Raw genomic sequence first — 24048 nt, forward strand, 5'->3', positions numbered from 1 at the left:
AGACAGGTTGGCGGCGGGGATGAGGGCGCGGCTCCACACAAGCAGAGCCGGCAAGAAATGCTAGGGGTTGCGCTGCGGACGATGCTAAAGGAGAAACAGAAAGAGAGGGAATACGGCAAGAGAAGGTCTATCCAACGATTAGGTGCGTGAGGAGCTGCAAAAGCTGTCGCGAAAGCACAAGCTCACGCGCCGGCCCTGCATGACGCCGGCAGGGAGGCGGTCCATTCCATGGACGGGATGCCGTCACGCTAAGAGCCTCAGCCCTACCATTCGCGAACGGACGAAGGCACCCGCAGCAGCGCGCAGCCTCACACGACGTTGGGGCTGTCTTTGTATTCTTTGGAAGCACCTCGTCAATATGAAGACGGCATTCATGCAGGATTCAAGTCCTTGCATATGCTGCCGCTATGAGTCAAGCGAACCGCTGTAACTCGTCATAGAAGGTGAGCAGCACGCCCTTCCCATTATTAAGCAGCCGTTATCGTTATCGCCGGCACGCTAAAGAGCTCCAGTACCATCGCCCCGGACGAAACCCACTTGTATTCTGCTTCTTCGCATCTGAACTTGGTTGCGGCTCCATAGGTGGTAAACTCAATCGTATCTTGGTTCAAGCTTGGAAACTGGGAAAGATTGTTCCTTCAAGAGAAATGTCGTACACTTCAGACCCTGCAAGCTTTCCTGAGCCTGTTGATCTGTCCCACCACCTGTCGCGCAGCACAAAGGCCCGTGAAGCTTCGCAGATCAAGCGCTTCTACAAGTACTTCGGGATTCCCGGCATCTCCCAACTAGCTGGAGGTACGCAAGATCACAGCTTCGAGAAACAATCGAGCTTCGTCCGAGCTAACAACCCCGCCAGGCCTCCCCAACGACAAGTACTTTCCTTATGATACCCTCGAAGCTAAGGTGGGTCGCGCAACGCGCGCGCCCAGAAGCATTATTGACCGACAATAGGTTGCCCACCCCAATCGCTGGGAGCCCACGCCCAACAAGCCAATCGATCCTCCACCCAACGACCCTCCAACCGCAGAGCTAGCTTCCGCGTCCATCGCCACTCGCAAAGATGATCCGCCCTCAGCACGCCTCGTTGTTCCCCACGATTCTGGCGTTCAAGATCCGACTCGCATAATTGATCTGAAGTCGGCATTGCAATATGGCACAGCACAGGGCTATCCGTCGCTCTATACGTTCATCCGCCAATTCACACGCGACAACCTGCACCCGTTTGTACCATACAAAGGCGGACCAGACGTCATCTTGACCAACGGTTCGACTGACGGCTTCTCCAAGACTATCCAGGCCTTCTCCAATGAATGGGCTGAGGGTTACAACCCCGTCGAAGAGCGACCGGGACTATTGGTCGAGGAATACTGCTACATGAATGCTATCCAGACGGCGAAACCGAAGGGCTTCAACATTGCGCCTGTGGCTATTGATGATGAGGGTATGATCGCGAAGGGCCCAGGGGGTCTCGAAGATGTTCTAGACAACTGGGACTTCTCCAGGGGACGTCGTCCGCATCTTATGTACACTGTAACCATCGGCCAGAACCCCACAAGCGGCACCCTTAGCGTAGCGAGGCGGACAGAGATCTATGCGCTCTGCGTCAAGTACGACATCTTGATCGTTGAGGATGACCCATATTGGTATCTTCAATTCCCTTCATCTTCACCAGGGGCTACCGCAACTCCCAAGCCGAAGAAGTCGTCCGGTTTCGAGTTTCTCGATTCACTCATTCCTTCCTACTTGTCGCTCGATTACCAGGGCCGCGTCATTCGTCTAGATACTTTCTCCAAAACTGTCGCTCCAGGATGCCGTCTCGGATGGATCACGGCGCAACCCGCCCTCGTCGAGCGCATCCTCCGCGTCACCGAAACCAGCACCCAACAACCCTCCGGATTTGTCCAGTCGATGATCGCAGAGCTCCTTATGGGTCCTCAGAGCTCCACTGACCCGGGCCGAGGCGGAGCTAAGGATGGCAGCGGCTGGAAGGTCGATGGCTGGGTGCGCTGGCTCGAGGGTCTCCGCGGCAACTACGAGCGCAGGATGAACGCCATGTGCGACGTCCTCGATGCGAACAAACACGCCGTCAAAGCTGGTCGCCGAAAATCGCTGACCGAGGTCGCCGATGACGAAGACGAGTGGGCTGTCGTGGAGAAGACCAAGATCTACGACTTTGTGCGCCCTCTCGGTGGTATGTTCGTCTGGGTGCGCTTCGACTTCTCCTCGCATCCGCTTGCAAAGCAGGTACCCGCTCAACGCCTCTCGCAAGCGCTCTGGGTCTTCTGGACGACTAAGCCGTATCTTGTCCTTGTGGCGCCTGGCACGATGTTTGCGCCCACCACGGACATTAGGGATGGCGATGCGTTCAACTGCGCCCGATTGTGCTTCGCGGCGTGTCCTGTGGATGAAGTCAAGAGCATCACGAAGCGCTTCAGCGATGGTGCGCAGGCTTTCTGGCGCATCAAGAGCGTGGAGAAGATCAACGAACTGCTGGACGATGATGAGGCAGAGCATGGCCAGGTGGATGCGGGTCTTGCGCTGCTGAACGGCATGTGTTAAGGGAATGGGGGAGTATGTTTCAGCATGTGCTCTTGCGGAGCGTACCTGTCCCCGCCCGCAGACGTGCCACGGTCATTATAGCAATCACTGTATCCATGCGCTGGTTGTACCATATGAGATGCGTTGTGGTAGACGGAAAGACATAACGAATGATAATGAAGACTTCCATAGCAATGCACACGCGGGGCGTCTATGGCGCTCAGGTTCTTTTGCATCAGCGTACTACGCACCTTGTTCACTCATATCTCAAATTCGCACTCTCCCCATACAACAGGTTTTGTTTTACCTTACCCTTCACTTCACAGAACGTGATAGAGCCTTTGCTCCCACAATTGACAGCGCCTGGACTGTTATTGGCTACGGCAAGTTCAAATCCATGATCCATTGGGGAGGAAATTCGTATTCCCATGGACTCAATGTATCACCTGAACAGTAAGGGAAGCCTTGGAACGAGCTTGACCTCATCATCCGCTCTGGAGGAGATGTCTTCTCGAGAAGTTCAAGAACTTCGCAGGTGCGCTGAATGGATGCCAGAATAGATGAGGCGTAGTTGGGCGAGGTATGCTCACAATACCAGTTCGTCGCGTGCTCGGGTGATCATTATTTCTATCGATAGTAGATACTAAACGATCAAGTGGCGGCCCGTTCGGTAACGTTGAAGGACTGCTTCACCCTAATCCCACCCGGGCTGTGTGTCCCTTGCCTGCCGTGCCGATCTAGCGACTCTTGACTATCGCTGCCATCTCCATGCATGGTTTCCCGCAAAGCCGAGGCATCAGCACGATGTTGTAGCCCCATTGGTCGAAGCCAGAGACGATTGGTGTCATCATCTAATCTCTCGAATCCATCTTCACCCGCTCCCTTTGATCCAGTGGGTTTAGAACCACTGTTAACAGGTGTTTTGCCTGAACCGTAAGGTGTGGCTGCAGACCGACCGAGCAGCGGGCGCATCATGGGTATGGAGGCGAGGACCACGGCGAGACAGGGTTCGACACCGCTGAAGATGTTGGCTTGGGGAAGCGTATAGCTTATATCTGCGAAGTCCATAGAAGAGAGGACAGAGATACGGAGCGCGCTGATGACGCAAGTCCTAGCCATGTTTGTCAGAAAGACGAACCATACATGCGTTGAAATTGGGGGAATGTACACAACGCCCAACCCAAATACGGTGATAAGGGTGACCTTCTTATATGTTGCCATTTGCAATTGGGACAACGGGTACATGGGTAGCAGAAGCACCATGGAGTCAGTGATCAAGTTGATGATCCCAGTGACAGTAAAGGAGGTAACTTGATCGCCGCAGCTCCCTCCAACAATTGTCTTGTCCCAATTATATGCAAAAGGACGGCATATCAAACAGCCAGCGAGGATAGTTGCAATTGTCCAAGCAATGATTACGGACATAGTGGCATATGAGCCCCAGGCAAGCCATCGGATCGGGAAAATCTTGAGGTAAAGGCACAAGATCGATAGTTTGGTGCAACTGAGACTCAGGACCCAGAGAAATTGCAAAGGGATGATGAGCTGAGACAATTTGGTGATGGGCTCCAGGCCGTATCTAAGGGCAATTTCTGTAACATGACCGTAGCCGATGCCAGCTTGAAAGACGCCTGTAATGCTAATTGATTGTAGGCCGACGGCGAATACCTTGGGCCTGTCAGCAGCATCTAACATTGGCGATTGTAGAAAACTTACACATGCAAGGATGATCAGATAGTCGCTAATCGTCCATTTCTTGTGCGCGATGGCATGAGCAGTGAGTCGCAGAGAGACGGCGAGGGTTGCGAGAATAGAGAAGCTGAGAGCTGCGCCGAGCACCGCCTTCTGGTCGTGCGTCTGGATGGGAAATACGGCCATGTTGCTGTGCAGTCCAACAAAACGGGATTGTGTGGTTCACGGCTCCATATCTACATTTTGCACTGTACCTGCGCAGCAACTGGCCCAGTTTTGTATATAGCAATCGCATTGCGACGGCAAGGGATCGCTGCCATGAGTGCTTCAAGAGGTTAGAAGGAGGTAGGGTCCCGAACCGACGATGTCTAGTCTGGTCACGGTTGCCGCCCTAAAGTCTTCCCAAATCGCCTTGCAAGCCCAAGCTTATTATGGGGTACACAAGGGACTCTGGCACATCTATTGGCGGAAATAACTTAGCAGGTGAGTTGCAAGGCAGTAGTTGCGCGTTTGGGGCGTACTTATGATACCACAGCCGTGCTTCAGTCCAAGGGACTAGCACCTTGGAGACAATGGCGTAGTGAGCAGAAGTCCTTGGTCTTTTCCCACTTTGGCACTAGAACATCGAAGGATTCACAAAGTTCCAGGCCAGAGGTTTCTATCGTCTCGTACGATGGTAGCCTTTGGGCAGTATGGAGAATGATTCTGAAAGGAAGCCACATCAAGGAGTGCTCTGTACACGGAGCAAGTCGCCGGATAGGTTTGACCGCGAACAACGGTGGTTTTGGGCGACGAAATGGCTCCTGTCAACTTCGGAAAACTAGGGATTCCCCACTCGCTTTGCCGAAGTTACGGATCACGACATTATCAGGCTGCCTCTTTCTAGTGCAATGCGGCCCGAGAACCGTTCCAGGTCTTGTCTGCGTGTGGTTTGGGGAAGGAATTTAGCGCCCAGCGTACGAGGGCGACGTTCCTCTTTCAGTGGGACGAGGAGCCCCGGTCGGGTGAAATGTGCCGAGGAAGCCCCATCGAGGCGAGCAAGCCTTGCGAACGCGACATCGGGTGATTTGACGAAGAAGACTGGGCAATGGCATGCCGAGTCTGTACCCCTGAGGCAACGGGATGTTCGAAGTGCCGAACTGATTCAGGGTTCGTTCCGCGGAGCAAAATTCTGTGTAATGTCACGCTTGTTATTCGTTTGGGTATGCAAACTCAAGCAGTCGCGCTCCCTCAGTCCGACTGAGATGCCTTAACAATCATGTCCAGCTCTACTGTGACAATTGTCCTGATTGTGGGCGCATTGACAGTGCTTTATGTCTGCACAAGCAAAAAGAGCCAGGATGCGACCGCGAAGCCCCTCCTCAAGCTTCCTCTCATTGGAGATCTCCACAGCTCTCCCATCGAAAAACCACTCGTAAACTGGAGTGCCTGGTCAAAAGAACATGGACCTATCACTGTTCCCAGGCTTTTTGGAATCGTTCCTATCGTGGTGCTCAACTCGTATGAAGCGGTCACTGAACTCTTCAGCAAACGCAGTCAATGGTACAGCAACCGCCCTGCCTCTGTGAGCATGGAGATGATTACTGGCGCCGGACCAGGACGCTCCAGGTTTACCCTGATGCACGATTATGACGACCATCTCAAGCTGCACCATCGCATTCTCTCACCCAGTTTGGGTGCTCCCGCCGCATTGAACTACCAGCCGCTTATGGAACTTGAAGCCAAGCAACTGCTCTTCGACCTCATCAGCGCTCTCAGGGAATCGGACGATGCCTCGACAATCAGTACGAAGATTGTTTACCCACTGCTCGAGCGTACCCAGTCCAGCGTCATTCTTGCCCTCCATTATGGTTTGCGCATTCCCAAGTTCGAAGAGCCGATACTCCACGAGGTTATCGACACACAAGCCAAGGTCACTCACCTCGCCGCCAACCCACAGCTCCCTGATCTGATGCCATTACTCCGACATCTGCCAGCATTTGTCTCTCCATGGCAGCGTTACGCAGACAAGCTTTTCGCTACGCAAGTCGATCTATACATGCGCCTCTTTCACCACGGTAGAGATGCCCCGGGCTGGAATGCAACAAAGCAAGCCATCGCGACCGCACCAAAACACGCCCCTGCGGACTCTCCAGTTGCGGATCTTGACCTTGCCTTCACCCTCGCGACATCGATTCAAGGGGGTATGGAGACCTCTCCCAGGCAGATCCTCTGGCTCTTCATCGCAGCAATACAGAATCCCGACTTCGTGACGCGTGCTCATAAAGTGTTGGACGACGTCGTTGGCCGCAACCGTTTACCCCAGTTCTCCGATCGTAGCAATCTCACATACATAGATGCTGTCGCGCATGAACTTTTCCGCTGGCGCCCGATATCTCCAGGCTCCATTCCACGGCGTGCAGACCACGCCGATGAATTTGCCGGAGTCAAGATTGCGAAAGGAGTCACCGTTATGGCGAATGCATGGGCAATCGGCCGCGACGAGAAAGTTTTCGATCCTTCCCTCGGTGATGCGCAGGATTTTGTTCCTGAACGCTGGTTGCGCGGTGGAAAAGTCCGCAGCGACCTGCCTCTTCCGGTGTTTGGTCAGGGTCGACGAATTTGCCAGGGAAAGCGCGTTGCCATGGACGGCACCTTTATGAACATTGCGCATATTCTTTGGGCGTTTGACGTTGAAGCCTTAGAAGGTGAAGAGGTTGATCCGTGGGCTATGGTTGTTACCGGGTTCATGACTGAGCCGAGGCCTTTGAAATTCTGTCTCAGGCCTAGAGGCCAATGGGCAATCGATGTAATAAAGAGAGAGTGGGATAATACCGAGACGAGTTTGGAGAGCGTTATGGGTGTTGGAAATGACGTAGAGAAGTAGAGTCGCATTCATACGCTACATTTGCTCACTACCTTCGCGTGGGACGAACTGAGTGTCGAGACATGCCTAATTCCAGGGTGCTCTGAGCGGGACAAATATTGCGCTGAGGAGAGGTGTTCGAAGACGCAAGCATATGGAAGGCGCCATGCGGTTGCTCTAGCTTTCTTGGCACACGTGATTGCTAGCTAGCGCTAGGCGCGTTCCGGGAACACCATACATCGCTCCTACAATTCACGTCAAGCTCGATTGCCGGGTAATTAGGTCGGTCCAGTGCAAAGCTGATCAGACTCTCTACATGTGCATGCCGTGATAGCGAGAATGGCAAGCGCAAACGCGTGCACATTTTGCAAGAGGAGGAAGCGCAAGTGCGACAAAACCCGACCCGCATGCTCCAACTGTACTCGGTAAGTAATACAGAATTCATCGAGGTTTGTATGTGGGTAACAGCGGAGTGCTCAGACTGCGAAAGACCTGTGAGTATAGCGAAGATGCAATACGCACATCCTTCTTGGCCCAGGCGGCGACCAACAATCTCCGCCCAGACACAGCTCTGCCAGCATTTGATCCTTACGACCGTACGACGTTTCCACGAGCGGTTTTCGACTTTGCGATGTCTGTTCTTGGTTCACACGACAACTTGTGCTCGATAACGAACGAGTTCTTCATCACGACGCATCAAAGACTCCCAATACTGTCAAGGCATCGCTTCCATAGCTGCATATCTAAGGTCTCAAGTAGCCCCCTTGCGGACCTTGCGACGCTTTCTCTATGCGTTTACCTCGTTCAACAAATGCCGGGTGAGAAACCCTCGACATATATGCGGTCTCCGCTTTATGTTCATGTCAAGAGCTTGATTGGACTACTCGAGATGACCGACGATTTCACAATTGATCTACTCCACTGTAGAATCCTTCTTACTTACTATGAAATGGGCCATGGCTTTCATTCCTCAGCTCACTTATCACTCGCCGCATCTGCGAAGATGGCGAGGATCATGGGTATCCACGAGAAGCCGTGGCAGACGAAGGTAGCACAAAGCCTCGACAACATGGTTCTCGAGGAGCAGAAGAGAGCATGGTGGGCAATTGTCAACCTAGACAGATTCATTAGTTTATGCCACGGCGAGACTCTGCTTGCTACCGAGGACCCCGAGATTTCGGATAAGCTCCCAATTGAAGACTTGTTGTGGTCAGAAGGCTCAGAACAAGAGGAGCTTGCAGCGCTAATTGCTGCCGCCCCCTCACTCGATACGCCATCGAATGTCACTCTTGGACAAATGGCACGCGAGTGTCAGGTCTCTCATATTATAGGAAGACTTACACGACACATGTCTAACCCGACGCTGGATCCAGAATTCAATCGTGAAGAATGTCATCAAATAGAGCGTACTCTAAGGGCTTATGTACCTCTCCTTGCCGAAGAAGAGCTGAAGACGGGCAAATATTGCGGCGCATTTGCGATGTGTAACAAGTAAGTGATCAAAGTTCAGCATACGTTCGAAATCTTACTGTTTACGACGTCTTATGTTGTGGCGTGCCTTGATTCAGGTATCTGTGCCACGCGCCTTGATTTTGCGAGGATAAATTAGGAGCTGATACCGACCACAACAGTGCGCTTTTCATCCTCTACGAGTTCAAGCTGAGCAAAAGCGACGAAGCTAGTTTAGAGGAAAGATGCCGGATTCTGCAGTGCATGGAAAACGTATCATTGCGTTGTATCGCTTTCGCGGAGCTATCGTTCAGCGAACGCATAGGGAGTACACTCCATGAAGTTCATTCTCCGTACTGCCCATACTCGTTGTTCCAGGCAGCGGTTGTGCAATACCGCGTCTGGAAGCAGACCAATAATCTAGTCTGCAAGCTGCGGATCGATTCTCTAAAGAGTATACTTCAGGAATTTGCTAAGCGATGGGGCGATTCATGTAGGTTTTATCTTCCGCACACAATTAAACATGACTGACGTCGCGTAGCGCGATACCTTGATGCTCTGGAGAAGCTGGAAGGTGATTGGCCTTCCATGACCGTTCTTCCTCAAAAGTCATTCCACTGAAGCTTGGGTTCATCGTCGAAAACCTGTCATCGAGCAGATTCAAGATAAGAAGATGGATTCGAGATGTGACTGTTGGCTTCGAATACTTCACTGGCACACCAAATCCTCCCACGCAAGTTATTATAACCTATGCTCAACGGCCTGCCTCATGGCGATCTTGCGACAAGCGATTCAGTGCAATCATTTAGTCTTCAAAGTTTCGCCCTTGATCGTTTCGGATGGTGACAAAGAAGTTGGAAAACGTGACTCTGCGAGAAGGGAAGACGGACGACTGGCACAGGGAGCGGACAAGGACACCCTGGTCCGCTCGAACACAGGCCTAAAGGGGCTAGCGTCTACCCGGCCCTTCTCTGATCGCAAGACAACAAATCAATGAACGGAGCCTGAGAGAGGCATCGACTAATCAAGCTTATGTTTCTGGGCTCAAGTATCCACATAGTTGGTTGTGGAAAGCTACATTGTGCTCCGGGCTACAAATCTCCGTATATAAGCTCTGGTCCCTTGGGTCAATGGCTTCACATCTTCACGCAGTCATTGACTTCAGTCCAGGTTTACCCGACTTTTGTTTTCTAGCAACTGAATCAACAGAATTCCCACAATCCTTGTCTCTCAACGTCATCTTGGATGCGGCACATACACCCATCGACACGACTTTGATTGTGTACATACCTTATGTATGCTGCTTCGAAGGACCTATTTACACCTAGTCAGACATGATCTAACGATCCTAGCAGTGTAAAATATGCTCGATATCATTCGCGAAGCGCCTCTGGGTCAAGTCATCCGCTTCCTGTCAGGAAACAGACTGTTTCAATACCCAGAGGATAAGCCAGACTTTGAGTTGCCCGCCCAATATGCCGCCCTTCTCGAACCATCATCAAATCTGGGTGATGAAATCTTAGAACGAATCGAAGAAGACACATCCGCGCGAACACCCCAGATCAAAGGACATGACGATCTGGAGATGCAAGGGCAGGGTTTACACGGAAATTTGAGCAGCGTTCATGCGGTAGCCCACGCGGAGGAACGACTTCAAGTCCAACCTCGCGACCTCGAGCGTACAAATCCCTTGATCATTGTCCCCCAGAGAACATTAGACGGCATCATATTAGTGGACTGGTATACCAACGATGACCCCACCAACCCAAAGAACTGGTCCGGTTTCAAGAAAGGCTTCGTCATGTTCATCGTTGCGTTCTACACCGCTGCCGTGTACTCTGCAGGCCCTATCTACGCTGCTTCCGTTGGCGGCGGTCTTCTGGAACACTTCGACATCAGCCCGATCGTTGCTTCGCTTGGCTTGTCGCTTTTCGTGCTAGCCTACGGCATTGGCGATATTGTGTTTGCTCCGTTGTGTGAGATCCCAGCGATTGGAAGGAATCCGGTGTACTACCTTACCTTTGTTGTGTTCTGGGGTCCTAGCCTTTCCTACAGCTATGATCGATGACTTCGGGTCGCTTTTAGCACTCCGGTTTTGGATGGGCTTCTTTGGTAGTCCTGCACTTGCGAACGGCGGCGCAACCGCCTCCGACTTGTTCGAGCTTTTATACGTTCCCTATGGACTATCGTGGTTCGTCCTTGCCGCGTGGTGTGGGCCCGCATTCGGTCCCTTGATCGGTGGTTTTGCGGCCATGGCGAAGGGCTGGCGATGGCCCTTATGGGAGATAGTCTGGATTTCGTCTCTCGTACTCGTCATCCTACTCACGCTCATGCCCGAAACGTCCGCCGAAAATATCCTCCTACGCCGCGCCCGCCGCCTGCGCAAAGTCACCGGCAATCCCAGACTCCTGTCCCAAAGCGAAGTCACCCAACGCCACATGACCGCTTCGCAGATTCTAACATCGGCCCTTGTCCGTCCCCTAGAAATCATGTTCAAAGATCCCTCCGTGCTCTTTATAAACGTATACACCGGCTTCTTCTACGGCGTGTTTTACACCTTCTTCGAAGTCTTTCCTCTTGTCTTCCCTCCCTTCTATGGATTTAGCCTTGGACAAAGCGGTCTAGCATCCCTTTCCTGCTTCGTCGGTGTCATCTTCGCGCTTCTGGGTTACTTCGTGTACCTGCACTTCTACATGATACCCGACAACAAGGAAGGCTTCCGCGAGCAAGAGCACCGCCTCGTCCCCGCCATCGTCGGATCGTTTCTGCTCCCCATCGGACTATTCATCTTTGCGTGGACGGCTGAGCGAGATATCCACTGGGTTGCGCCCCTCATAGGCGTAGCGATCTTCTGCAGCGGACATTTCTGGCTCATGCAGAGCTTGTTCATTTATTTGCCATTCTCGTATCCGAAGTACGCGGCGAGTCTCTTTGCGGGGAACAGCTTGTGGAGGAGTATAACGGCGGGAGCAAGCGTGGTGTTCGCGACGCCGTTGTTGAGTAACCTTGGAGTGAGCAGAGGGGTGAGTTTATTAGGTGGGCTGAGTGTGGTGGGGATCTTTGGAACCGTGGTGATGTATAAGTTTGGCAAGCAGCTTCGTGCGCGCTCGAAGTATGCCCAGAGTTAGGCTGTTGGAATCGTAGGGAAGAGGATACTAGAGGAGAGGCCGCGAGCGACGCGCAATCTATTGGTGCTGATGGATTTGGCGTCAATTTGGTTGTTTTTATCAAGTTCCAGATTTCATTCGCGTTGGTCGTCAGTGCAGGTTTGGGAATAGGTATATCTCATCAAGGAAGAATTCAATTGATTAAGATTTGACCTACAGAAAAGACGTGTAGCAGGAAATTCCGTTTGAAATGTCTTCAAATCCAATTTTGATACCAACGCAAGTTAAATACATTAGTTGTTGAGAATGTCATAATAGCAACTTCGCCACATCGTCGTGAGTTGCTGGCCTAGCTACGTGCTCAACACGAACCTGATATCACTCAGCGTGAGAAGTGACTGCTACGTGTACTGCGACACAGTGACCTCGACAAATCTCTTACGTTCGTACATGGGCTGTAAGCTAAAATTGAGGTTGACTGTGGATTTTCTGCAAGAGTTCGGATATGTATGGGCGATCCGCTAGCGAACGGGGAAATTCATCTATCTTCCCCTCGCTCCGTGGCCAATTAGGCTAGAGCAATCGGCTAGTATACCATCATGACGCCGCAAATCGAAGTGCGTTCCCAAAACCGGGGATAGTCAGGTCGACGGCCTGCGAATTTAATCAGATGTCATATATACTAGTGGAACAAATGAGCATGCTTCCTGGACGGGGCATTTTAGCGTTGGGATCAGCTATAATTTTATAAGAAACCCGCCGCACTGTGCATGAGCTCTCGTGTCGTCAATTCTTCTTTCTAGGATTTGGTCAATATGATTGCGTCGTCGATTGCTGTGTCACTGCTGGCAGCTGCTGCGTCCGCGCAACAGCTGTCCTCGAATCTTACCCAGGTCAAGGATTTCGGCCCCAATCCCAGGAATGTATCGTTCTACATCTACGTTCCCAAAACTCTCCCACCGAAGCCACCGATCCTTGTTGCGCCTCACTGGTGTCACGGAACTGCGCAACAGGTCTTCGACTACCGATCGTGGGCATCGGCTGGTGACCAGTATGGCTTCATTACGATCTACCCAAACACTTCGAACTTTGCGGACCAATGTTGGGACGTGAGCAGCAATGCTACGTTGACACATAACGGTGGAGGTGACTCGCTGGGAATTGTGAGCATGGTAAAATGGGCACTGAAGAAATATGGTGGTGACAAGGATCGCGTGTTCGTTACTGGGACAAGTTCGGGCGCAATGATGACAAACGTGTTAGTAGGCGCCTATCCGGACGTTTTCGCCGCCGGAAGCGCTTGGGCAGGAGTTGCGTTTGGTTGTTTTGCTGGTGACGGCTTCGACGTATGGAGTGACGGCTGTGCGACCGGTAAGGTGATCAAGACCGGAGCCGAGTGGGCCGAAATCGTCAAGAAGGCATATCCTGGCTACCACGGGTTCCGTCCGAAGCTGCAGGTACTTCACGGCACAGTGGACACGGTCTTGTATCCGCAGAACTTGCAGGAGGAGATCAAGCAATGGACGAGTGTTTTCGGGTACAATCCGACGCGTAATGAAACCACACCAAACACACCGCTTGAAGGATGGACTAGGTACCGATACGGGCCGAAATTCGAGGCGTACTCAGCGGCAGGCATCGACCACAACATCCCCAATCAGGACGACCTGGTGTTAGAATATTTTGACCTGGTAAGTGGCCATGTGATGGAAGACCAGCTGCGGCAGTCGCTAACAGTGCCTTACTCGTAGAAATGCAACAGCACAAAAAGGGAGGAGTGTTATTCGAGGGCTTCCGGTCATGGCACGTAGCTTAGCAATATGAGGAGTAATACAATGTCGTGTGAGGGACAGCAGTGATTGCCGTCCTCTGCACAAGTGGAGAAGGTCTGGCAGCCGCGACCAGTGTGCATCGTGGCAGTCTCGGGTAAAACGCGCTATCGATAGCCGGTCGCGCTTGTACTTTTTCAATTTTGTCGCCCCGCCAAAACCCCCACCATCACCCAAGCTTCACTCCCGCACCTCTCCAACCTCGGAACCTCACACCTCTCCCGCACTTGTACATCCTACACGTGTTGGTGTTACTATTGCTGCCTGACCAGACGATACACAGGCTCTAGCCCGTCGATTGTCATGTTGCACGTCTGAAGCTCACGCAATTGACACCCCACAAACATGGCAAACGAAGAGGGCGACAGCTCCCCCAAGTCGCAAAGTGCCGTGCTTGAGTGGTATGCCCGTATCTATTCTCGCCGTGTCGACATTGTCGGCGACTATGCCGGAAACGAGCTGTTTTTGGTAGACGGCGATTCTCTGCTGTTACATTGCTTCAGCGACGAACACCTCGATTTCGATGACGGCTTCCAACTCCTCCACGCGACCTGGACAGTCGAACACTTTCTACGAAACCTGATCTCGAGAAGGGCCAATTTTCACATTGTTTTCTTCGATCAGCACCGCGAGCTTTGCATTCCATTCTTTGCACCTGCGGCATCCCACGCCAAATACCTTTTGGCGAGGGAGGCTATCGTTCGCCACCTTTCTGTCAATCTCAAGTCTACCCACCCAGACGTGCTGGTTAGCGTCTTCTCGTCAGTCACTTCTGATGAATTCGCCGAGTACCTGAAAGCTACAGAGTTCTATTTTGTTCTCTGTCATGACGGTGCTTCTTCGACTGCTTTGCGAAAGAGGAAACTGCTAGACAAGACTCTAGACACTCTTGAAGATGAAGAGCACAACGAACAAAACGAGGAGCTACGCAAGAAGATCATTTTCCGCCAGCTCATACGCTGGTCTATGGCACAAGGTTCCAGCATCGTGCTAATAAACGGTGTCGAATTCCAGGATGCTCGGATCATTGCTACGGTTCTAGAGAACCTGCGTGGCACAGGCAGCGGAGTATCTATGGAGGTAATTATAAGCTCTCATTTTGTAACAACCTGCTTCAGAGAAGCATTCGATGTTGTTGGATTCTTATGCTCTCAGTATTCCTTCCCATGGTCTATCATTCGACACGTTGTGTTACAAGGCTGGACTCTGGCAGGCTGGTGAAACCTTGCTAACGCATTCTAGATTGATCTTGACGAGGACGATGCCATTGACGAGCCTCGCCAACGATACCTTGAACGCAGCACTTGGGACAGTGTCACGAGTAAAGTCAAGGATCAGTTGACGGAGCGTTACTACCTTACCGTGATTGTTTTGTCAGCCCTTCTCGCTGGTAACAAAGTCACAAAGGATTTTGTTTCTGCGTTCTTGCGACATAGTGCCTTGATATCTGGGCTTTCGCTCCAAGAACGTCTGGTATCAGCCGCCAACTTGGACGACAAGGTGAAGGAATCGTTGGAAGCTTTCGCCGAAGAAGCCTCCACAATACTGGCTTCTGAAGAATGGGCTGAAAATATGGAGTCCTGGGGATGCGGATGTGATGTGGCCGATCTCGTGGACGGTCGATTACTCTCGGCTTGTCTTCAAGATGCGTCAATAGGCGCCAATGAGCTATACAGCACGCTGGCACAGGCCTGCGAAGCCTTAGGCGCAGGTTTCTCCAGCGACCAGGCTATCGGCAGTAATGGCCATGCAGGTAGGGAGTACGTTATTTTGTGACCAGATCTCCGCTGATCTATTGTCAGCAGCAGTATCGCACGCACCTCAGCCACAGAGCAGTGAATCGTACGCTGTTCTGCCCTTCTCCAACGAAATATTCGATCCACACCTTGCACCCGTGCAACTCGCAATCGATCGAGTCGGCGACGTAGAAGACGCAACGGCGGCAAACATTTTCAGAGAGATATCGCACTGGCACAATCACAAAAGACCATTGGACCCAAAGCTGCGAGAAGAGCAGTTGGCCAAGTCAGAGAAGCAGAAATTCTGGGCGCGCAAGCGAAATCAATGGTTCATGGATGAGATGCAAAAGTACGCTCAAAGCCTCACGAATACTGTCGGAAAATCTCTCGACCCCGAGACCATCACAACCGGTGGACGTTCTGCGAAACCGATTGCTGAGGTAGAGGAGAATGCCAAGCCAAAGGGAAAACCAGCGCCCAAGGCAAATAAGAAGGCTGCTCCGTCACGCAAAGAAACGATGCTAGCCAAGATCGCCGCAGATCGAAGTGCAAAGGAAGAAACCACTGCGGAGAAACACATTCAGGGCTGGCGCACGACTGTTAGTGCAATCGAAAAGGAGCCTACTGCAACCGCACGCTACCAGCGAGCGAAAACCTACTTAGCTACACTCAACACGGGCACTTCGGCTGACCTAAAGCGCGATACTCTCGAAGCAGAAGTACGTCTGTACATGTTGAATGCTCTGTTGAGTCCTTGGTTGACGGCCTGTCGCAACGATGAAAAGCCGGAAGCGCTGAAGATTGCTGCACTTATCTTCGCAGAACTCGGGGCCTTCTCGAAGTTCAACAGACCCGTTACGTCGACTATTGTCAAATGTCTTCAGACCGTTTTCAAGGAGCTTGCACTGCCCAAACTCCCCCTTCCGCAGCCAGAAGGGGACAGACCCCTGGCGTTCAAGTTTTCCCTCGACTCCTCGTCACGATCATTGGCCTTGCCGATTCCACAGAAAGAGTTCCAATTGCTACACTGTGGTCCTTACTTCGACCGAAGTATCGATTCAGCTCCGGACCCTCGTGTGCCGTTCGAGCCGGATGCATGGCAACGTAAGGTGCTGGACGAAATCGACGCGAAACGAAGCTTGCTGGTCATAGCCCCTACATCGGCCGGAAAGACATTCATTTCCTTCTACGCTATGAAGCAGGTTTTGGAAGCCAACGATGAAGACGTCCTAGTCTACGTAGCGCCTACCAAGGCCTTGGTCAATCAAATCGCTGCCGAAATCCAGGGTCGCTTTTCGAAGCGCTACGGCTACGCTGGAAACAGTGTCTGGGCGATTCATACTCGTGACATGAGGATAAATAACCCCACGGGCTGTCAAATCCTGGTAGGTAGCCCTGGATCACAACATGACGGATTGCTAACACACGATATAGGTCACGGTACCACACATCCTACAGATTATGCTGTTGTCACCACCCAACGCAAATTCATGGTCTAAGCGTATCAAATGGATCATCTTTGATGAAGTCCACTGCATTGGACAAGCGGAGGACGGCTTGATCTGGGAGCAACTGTTGCTAATGGCCCCTTGTCCAATCCTGGCACTCTCCGCTACAATCGGCAACCCAGACGAGTTTAGCGCCTGGCTAGACTCAACTCAGAGGAGTGTTGGCAATAACTTGACTATGGTACAGCATCCGCACCGTTACTCGGACCTGAGAAAGTTCATCTATAAACCTACTAATACCGACAACAATTTCACTGGGCTCGAAGAAAATCGCGCTTTCGCACAACTAGGTCTAGACGACAGCAAAGACTTCCACTTTGTCCATCCCGTGTCTAGCCTTGTGAATCGAGCTCGAGGCATACCGGCCGATCTAGCTTTGGAAGCGCGCGACTGCTATATGTTATGGCAAAGCTTGTCCAAGCACCAGACTGCGAAGTATCCGCTAGATAAATCGTTGGACCCTGCAGTGGCTTTACCGGCCGTGATCAGGAAGATCGACACAATCAAATGGGAGAGTGCGCTGAAATCTGTGCTGCGTCAGTGGATGCAGGATCCGGACTCTCCATTTGATGACGTGGTTAAAGACCTGGGAGGACATCAACAAGATACAGTGGCAGAGACACTTCCAACACAGGATCCCGAGGCTGAGGTCGCTGACGATGCCGATGCTAGCGAGGAGAACGAGGTGGAGATACAACACGACATCAAGAGTATTTTGCCCATGCTCTCTAAGCTTCACGAACAAGATGCCCTCCCTGCTATTCTGTTCAATTATGACCGCGGTCTTTGCGAGCGTATCTGTCGGAAGTTGATGGAGCAACTTGTGGACGCGGAAACAGCTTGGAAAGAGTCTAGCGCGCAGTGGAAGAGTACATTGGCGAAGTGGGAGGAATGGAAGAAGATCATGACCAAGGCTGGTAAACGTGGGCCTCCTAAACTGTCAAAGAAGAAGGGCGGTGCTGAAGAAGGGCTGACCAAGGAGGATATCCAACGAGACGCAGCGAACAACGAGGCCAGCCCTTGGGCTTCCTTCAATCCCGACAAGCCCATTGACAGATTCCATTTCGCGGACAATCGAAAAATGTCGCAAGATGAAATGGATAAGACTGAAAGAGAATTGCTCAGACGCGATGTACCTGAATGGCTAATAACCGCTTTGAAGCGTGGTATCGCGGTCCATCACGCTGGTTTGAACAGGAAGTACAGGCAGGTTTGTGAGATATTGTTCCGACGAGGTTTTCTTCGAGTGGTCATCGCGACGGGTACGCTGGCACTTGGTATCAACATGGTAAGCTCAGACGCCTATCTATTCATATCGCAGGAGCTAATGATACGCAGCCCTGCAAAACGGTGATTTTCACTGGGGATTCCGTGTTCCTGTCAGCGCTCAACTTCAGGCAAGCCGCAGGTCGTGCGGGTCGTCGTGGATTCGATATGCTAGGAAACGTTGTCTTTCACTCAATATCGACAAGCAAGGTCCATAGACTGATCAGTTCGCGCCTACCAGACATCAATGGTCACTTCCCGATCACCACGACTTTGGTGTTGCGTCTGTTCACGCTTCTGAACGATTCGAAGAACTCTCAGTTCGCCACTCGATCTGTCAATGCACTCCTCTCGCAACCACGTCTATACCTTGGTGGCGAAGAGTCTAAAATGACCGTTCTGCATCATCTTCGATTTTCGATCGAGTATCTCCGGCGACAATTCCTGCTCGATGCTCGTGGAACCCCGTTGAACTTCGCCGGATGCGTGAGCCATCTGTACTATACGGAGAACTCTTCTTTCGCATTCCATGCTTTACTCAAAGAGGGGTACTTTCACAAGGTATGCGCAAACCTAAACGCAAACGACACTGCCAAGGAGAATACCTTGCGGGAGCTCATGTTGACCATGTCCCACCTCTTCGGACGACAATATTGTCGACAGGCTGACCAGGAGTTCGTGGACCGAGTGATCAAGCGCAGCCCTTCTGTGGTTTTCCTACCTGACATGCCAGTGGGCGCAGCCAACCTTCTCCGGAAGCACAACCAGTCTACACTTGATATCTACAAAGCATACGTGGGAACGTTCGTGGAACAGCACCTCAACGAGCCGGATGACGCGCTGCCGTTGACCCAATATAAGTCAGGTAGCGGCGCTACTGCCTCGGCTCAGGGCCTGCAACTGCGCGCTCCCACTACGGTTCGCTCACCATTTGTAGCTCTTTCGGGTCACGGAGATACCTTTGAGTCCGTTCATGACCTTTGTACGACTACGCGCTCTGGGGTCTTCTTGGAGGAGTCGGTCATACCATATGTTGGCCTATACCCCGAAGAGTCCGAAATGCCGCTTAATGCCTACCTGTATGACTTCTTCAACCATGGAGACGTCAACGCGATAGTTATCGCGAACCGCATCCGACGTGGTGATGTTTGGTTTGTCTTGAACGACTTCAGCATGGTCCTCGCAACTATTGTGACCAGCCTATCGAATTTCATGCAGCTTACGGCGGCGTCCGACCTGGATCTGTCCGATGTACGGGGCGAAGGAGAAGATGCAGAAGCATTGCAAGATGACAAATTCCTTCCAGATGACTCAGGATACGAAACCGCATCAACCATCTCCACGGCCACTCGAACTGGTCCGGCACAGAAGGAGCTGCCTGTCCAACTGAAGAAGAAAAAGAAGGTTGTCGACTCATGGGATGATGATGCGGACGCGGAAGAATTAGAAGAAGAAATTGCCGCTCAGAGGGAGCTGAAGGAAGCCGAAGCTGCAAAGGACGCGGAGGACAGGCCAGCATGGGAGGGTGCCGGCTTGCTGAATGTGCTCAAGGCGTTCCAAGCGCTGAAGGAGGACTTCGATACCAAATTCCGAGCCATGTGGGCTTAGTTGGTATCAAGGATGGTTGGCAGGAGTAAGACAAGCCGACGTAAATTGCAAACATGGTCATGCATTTTGACATCGAGCATGGAGCACGGGACACGAAAAGCGAAGAAGCATACGAAAAGCATCATGATGATAGATATGAACCTAGACTAAAATTCAGCATGAATATGACTAGCATGTATGGTATATACTTCCCGCTTGCTTGTTTATGGCTTGTGGCTGTTGGTATTGACCCTGGCCCACTCTGTAATAGCTAGTTCATCATGACGTATTCAAGGGCATCACCACGGTACACGACCTCAGCACTCGGTACACTTTACAACACACTTGATAACAGCCAGGGTTTACGTTTCACATTCCCTATTCGTTTTACACACAGAACGCCTTAACAAACTCCCAAATGTCCAGCCTTACAGCCCAAGAATCCTCTGCCAGCCAGCCCGACCTCCCCTCCAACCAAGGCACAACCGCGCAAACCGGCCCCGGGAAAGATGACCCAAGCGTACCCTTCAAAGTTGGAAATGAAGCTACTCGAGGCCTAGATGCGAGCACAACTGACAAGGTGCGATCTCCTCCGTAATCTCATATCACATTTTAGTGTTGACATTGATGATAGACAACCTACGGCAATAATGCGAGTGGCACAAGCGAGGCGCGGAGGGGCGAGGATCTAAGCTTCCAGCAGGAAGAGGAGGGAGAGGGGTTCGTGGGGAAGAAAACCGGGAGTGAGAGTTTGATTGATAGTGTTGAAGGGAGCGTGCATGAGAGGGGGGAGGCTGAGCATTCAAGGGCGATGGGTTAGGGCCCGGAAATCTCAAAAGTATTGCGCGCTATTACATTACGGGGTATGGACAAATATATAGCGAATGGTATCAGCTTGACTGCCTCTGCAGCGTCGGCCGTCGCGACAGGTACAAAGCGTCCAGCTGCAACTCCCTCCTCGCCAGCGCCGCACTGCCCGCCCTCCCAAACCGCTCAGGTAAAGATCCTTCCAGGTCCAGATCCAGGTAGTACTTGACGCCCGAGCCTACGCTAGTCGCAGCTGACGAGCGACTTTGACTCAAATCTGGGCCTTTCTCAGCTGCCTCAGCGACCATGTCATTCGCATCCTTGATCTTGCGCGATCGATCCGTGCTAGAGGCTCGCGGCGCAGGGGAGTAAAATGCTTTCCTCGGACGATCGCCTTCACGGCGATAAGGGTAGAGAAAGCGCGTTAAGCGCTCGTTTTCGGCGCTGGTCATGAGGTCTTTGCCAAAGAGCTCTTCTTCGCGTTTGATCCATTGGCGAAACATCCAGGTTTCCCATGCTGTGGGTTCTTCTTCGAAGAAGCCGCGGACCCTGGTGACGTCAGCCCAAGTAATGCGGCCGCTTCGAGTAATAGTCGAGTATTTGAGGAGGAGGTGGCATTCTTGTTTGCGTGCGGACATGAGGATGCGCACGGTGAAGTGGATGCTCGGGCGGCCGTTTTGCTGATTTGACTCATCCGGTTGCACGGCAATGCTGGCTGGCATGGATTCCTTCTCGTCATGGACCTTCTCAGAAATAGTCGACGCTGCCGTAGGTACTTGACCTGCTAACGACATTGGAATGAAGACTGACTCTCGAGCGACAATGCTCGACTGGCCGGGCAAACGCCAAAGCGCTGTTGCAAAGTGCTCGGGCCCGTGGACGTTGCCTGGACATCGATGTTAGCCAAGGTCAGCCGAACCATGTGCACTTGTGAGAATGTGGCTACCTTTGGTAAAGACGTGATTTTGCATGAGGTACTCCTCTTTGTTGAAGAGGGTCATCTCTTCCCAGTTGAGAAAGGCTTTCTCTTGCCAGTGTAGAAACAGTGGCGTCATACAGTCGAGAAGCATCACTTCGTCAACACCAGCATGGGTGTATTCTTTATACTGCGCAACCATCCAAAGGAACGAGATCGTGGATATGCCAGCATCCGGGTGCCCGCCGCCGATATCAGAGTGGTCTCCTGCGAGCCAGCACTGTTTGATGTTTGTTTGACCTGGGGCAGATGCATCTATGCTCCATAGAACAGGGAAAAACGAGTTGCGTGTTTCGTGGAGGGCTAGAGCTTGCCAAGCGTATCTCAAGTTCGAGGGCACAGCATCACTGACGAAGGCCAAGTCAGAAGCGGGGATCATGGCGCTTACAGTATCCCAGACACCGCACGAGGTGATGTCGACGTTCCTTCGTACATGTCCTTTCGCTTCCCATGACGGCAAATATGCTTTCAGTCGTGCAAGGTCCCGTTTCCTCCATAACGAGTATATCATTGGTGACAGCGCGAGACGAGTCCTCGATAGTATCCCGACTTCGTGTATGAAGCATGCAAGCGCTCGCACGGCAAATGCTCCGCGGGAGAAGCCCACGAGGTGGATCTCGTCCTGTCGTCCGTCTTCAATGCTGAAGTTGAGGCAGAGATAGTAATATGCGTCCTGTATCACACCATGTATACCTGGGATATGATAGCATCAGTAGAGGTCGCTAGTGCAACGTTTCTTGGCGGACACTCTACCATACCTTGACCTGTGGCTGCTTCCCTGTACTGAAACTCCCCGTTGTGTAACCCCACGCCATTGTGATAGTAGACCAGCTGCAATACGCCGTTTCCATCCACGGGCTGGATGCACCTTGCAAACCTGGCGACGTTGGTGATGTGTTCGTTCTTCTCGCGGATCGAGTCGCGACCCGTGCCGTCGCAGCAAATGAATAGCCGTTTCCTAGGCAGATTCATGGCGCTGTGTGGATGCACATTGTTTTTGGTGACACAGCGAAGAAGGCCGGTTAGATATATAGCATATGATTGACGATGGACTCCGCCACCAGGAGCCTGCCGCTTGCATCAGCTGTTGGAATCGTCTCGACATGACTATTACTAGAGTCTTGAGAGGTCAGGCTTTGTAGATATGCCCACAGGCAGCGTTGTCGCTTTCGAATACATATCAACATGTGGGACTGTAGCGGGAGATGATTTGCCTGTGCGCCGGTGTGTAGCCTGACACCCGCGTGGCAGATGACTTGCCCTGCTTCACACCTTGGCAGCTAGGGGCGCCTTGGGAGACAGCGACCGAGTTGGGTGCAGAACGTGAGCGGAACTACCGCCTGAGCTCTTCTCTGTCGCGTCGACAAATTCGAAATCACGAGATTGCTGCTCATCGTCGACACACCATGTATGAAGTTTGCCTGCTGCCTGCGTACCTGCGTTCGAGTGTCATTTGTCCCCACAAGCCGTACGTTGCGCACTAGTCCTAGAAAGGGAACGTCTCCATTAAAAGGAAGCGCTAATGTGATTCTACAATAGCGGTGCGCTAATCTTTCGTTGCGTTCCAACTAGTCCTCAGCCCACCATGACCACCTCAAATAGTCTGCGTTGTCAAGAAAATTTGTCTGACATGGTAGGAAATACATTGCGAACCTCTTACTGTTCTCGGAAGCATCAATTTCCCCTGTGGGGTTACGACATGCGCGAAGGATCATTGAGAAGGGGGCTGTTTCTTCTGCCCTAAAACCTGAAACGCAGTTCGCTTGTTGCCTTGACTGCTTTCTCGATGCCCAGATGTCGATTTCCTTTTCAGCCTCGCTCGTCATCTACGACGATGCCATTGCGCGATGGCCTACGTCTCAAATGCGACGCATGACGTGGATTCGAACCTGGCGGAGCCTCCCCAGCCTACTAGCGAACCCAAGCGATCAGGACCTTACGAGAAACTCTCCTTGCAGGATACGATTTATTCGAGAGTTCCGGTGCAAAGCGAACATTCTGGCGCATACTCTATAGACGGCCAATATCCGCATCGACCACCATGGATCCCATACACTCTTCGGTGGCCATTCCTCATATGCATGATCGCGATCTCACTTAGCCTCTGTGCAGTTACCGCTGCATTGACTGGTTACTCAAAGCACCGCTATGGCTTGGGTAACAATGACGGATCAAGTGGACTCCTTTTTGGCTGGAGATTCACCCCTACCATCGTCGCAGTCATCTACGCCCGCTTGATCAATATGATATTCAGCGACTTCCGCAGGACCGAACCCTTTGCTAGGATGGCACGAAGCCCTACCCCCGCTTCTAGCTCCGTTCTCCATGTCCCTAGAGTATGGTGGAAGATGTTGGCGGAAGCGTTCTCTCGCAAAAAGAACGATGGTACTATAAACTGGCCACTAGCAAACGTCACGATAGTCTATGTCATTGCAAGCTTGGCCATTAGTTCTATGTCCGCTAGCTTTCTGACGACAAGCGAAAATACAATTCTCCGAACCGTTCCGGTGCAGAAGAGAACACTTCGGACGAATACACCGCTGCAGCTCGAAGCTTCCCCAGACGTACTCCTCAGCACGACTGGTACTATCATATACAATCTATCGGTCGATCCTTGGTCAATCGGCGAGTACACGGTGCTGCCATTTTGGCCAGAAATGCTAGGGGATGGTGATCAAGATAGCACAGCAACTTGGGAGACGACA

At 52.0% G+C, this 24048-nt stretch overlaps 9 protein-coding genes across 9 annotated transcripts; 7 read left to right on the plus strand and 2 right to left on the minus strand.

Moving 5' to 3' along the window:
* Positions 1-57: 57 nt before the first annotated feature.
* Positions 58-2559, plus strand: N0V89_010716 (uncharacterized protein; the record flags this gene model as incomplete). The annotated part of the gene is made up of 4 exons (XM_056219457.1): positions 58-142; positions 583-795; positions 857-903; positions 952-2559. The coding sequence occupies 4 exons, from the start codon at positions 58-60 to the stop codon at positions 2557-2559; spliced, it is 1953 nt and encodes a 650-aa protein (XP_056066584.1).
* A 630-nt stretch (positions 2560-3189) lies between these two features.
* On the minus strand, positions 3190-4416 carry N0V89_010717 (uncharacterized protein; the record flags this gene model as incomplete). Its single annotated transcript, XM_056219458.1, has 2 exons — positions 3190-4206; positions 4255-4416. The coding sequence occupies 2 exons, from the start codon at positions 4414-4416 to the stop codon at positions 3190-3192; spliced, it is 1179 nt and encodes a 392-aa protein (XP_056066585.1).
* A 1072-nt stretch (positions 4417-5488) lies between these two features.
* Positions 5489-7096, plus strand: N0V89_010718 (uncharacterized protein; the record flags this gene model as incomplete). The annotated part of the gene is made up of 1 exon (XM_056219459.1): positions 5489-7096. One exon carries the CDS (start codon positions 5489-5491, stop codon positions 7094-7096), a length of 1608 nt encoding a protein of 535 aa, XP_056066586.1.
* A 982-nt stretch (positions 7097-8078) lies between these two features.
* Positions 8079-8570, plus strand: N0V89_010719 (uncharacterized protein; the record flags this gene model as incomplete). The annotated part of the gene is made up of 1 exon (XM_056219460.1): positions 8079-8570. One exon carries the CDS (start codon positions 8079-8081, stop codon positions 8568-8570), a length of 492 nt encoding a protein of 163 aa, XP_056066587.1.
* Positions 8571-9887: 1317 nt separating this feature from the next.
* N0V89_010720 (uncharacterized protein) lies at positions 9888-11652 on the plus strand (the record flags this gene model as incomplete). The annotated part of the gene is given in 2 exon segments (XM_056219461.1): positions 9888-10560; positions 10580-11652. The coding sequence occupies 2 exon segments, from the start codon at positions 9888-9890 to the stop codon at positions 11650-11652; spliced, it is 1746 nt and encodes a 581-aa protein (XP_056066588.1).
* A 794-nt stretch (positions 11653-12446) lies between these two features.
* On the plus strand, positions 12447-13382 carry N0V89_010721 (uncharacterized protein; the record flags this gene model as incomplete). The annotated part of the gene is made up of 1 exon (XM_056219462.1): positions 12447-13382. One exon carries the CDS (start codon positions 12447-12449, stop codon positions 13380-13382), a length of 936 nt encoding a protein of 311 aa, XP_056066589.1.
* Positions 13383-13805: 423 nt separating this feature from the next.
* N0V89_010722 (uncharacterized protein) lies at positions 13806-19581 on the plus strand (the record flags this gene model as incomplete). The annotated part of the gene is made up of 5 exons (XM_056219463.1): positions 13806-14540; positions 14703-15213; positions 15263-16584; positions 16634-17995; positions 18046-19581. The coding sequence occupies 5 exons, from the start codon at positions 13806-13808 to the stop codon at positions 19579-19581; spliced, it is 5466 nt and encodes a 1821-aa protein (XP_056066590.1).
* Positions 19582-19978: 397 nt separating this feature from the next.
* N0V89_010723 (uncharacterized protein) lies at positions 19979-20380 on the plus strand (the record flags this gene model as incomplete). The annotated part of the gene is made up of 2 exons (XM_056219464.1): positions 19979-20140; positions 20195-20380. 2 exons carry the CDS (start codon positions 19979-19981, stop codon positions 20378-20380), a joined length of 348 nt encoding a protein of 115 aa, XP_056066591.1.
* Positions 20381-20450: 70 nt separating this feature from the next.
* Positions 20451-22315, minus strand: N0V89_010724 (uncharacterized protein; the record flags this gene model as incomplete). The annotated part of the gene is made up of 3 exons (XM_056219465.1): positions 20451-21253; positions 21314-22036; positions 22102-22315. 3 exons carry the CDS (start codon positions 22313-22315, stop codon positions 20451-20453), a joined length of 1740 nt encoding a protein of 579 aa, XP_056066592.1.
* Positions 22316-24048: the final 1733 nt, after the last annotated feature.

This window comes from Didymosphaeria variabile (genome assembly GCF_027946475.1).
Source record: "Didymosphaeria variabile strain IMI 356815 chromosome Unknown scaffold_8, whole genome shotgun sequence".
Classification (NCBI taxonomy): Eukaryota; Fungi; Ascomycota; class Dothideomycetes; order Pleosporales; family Didymosphaeriaceae; genus Didymosphaeria; species Didymosphaeria variabile.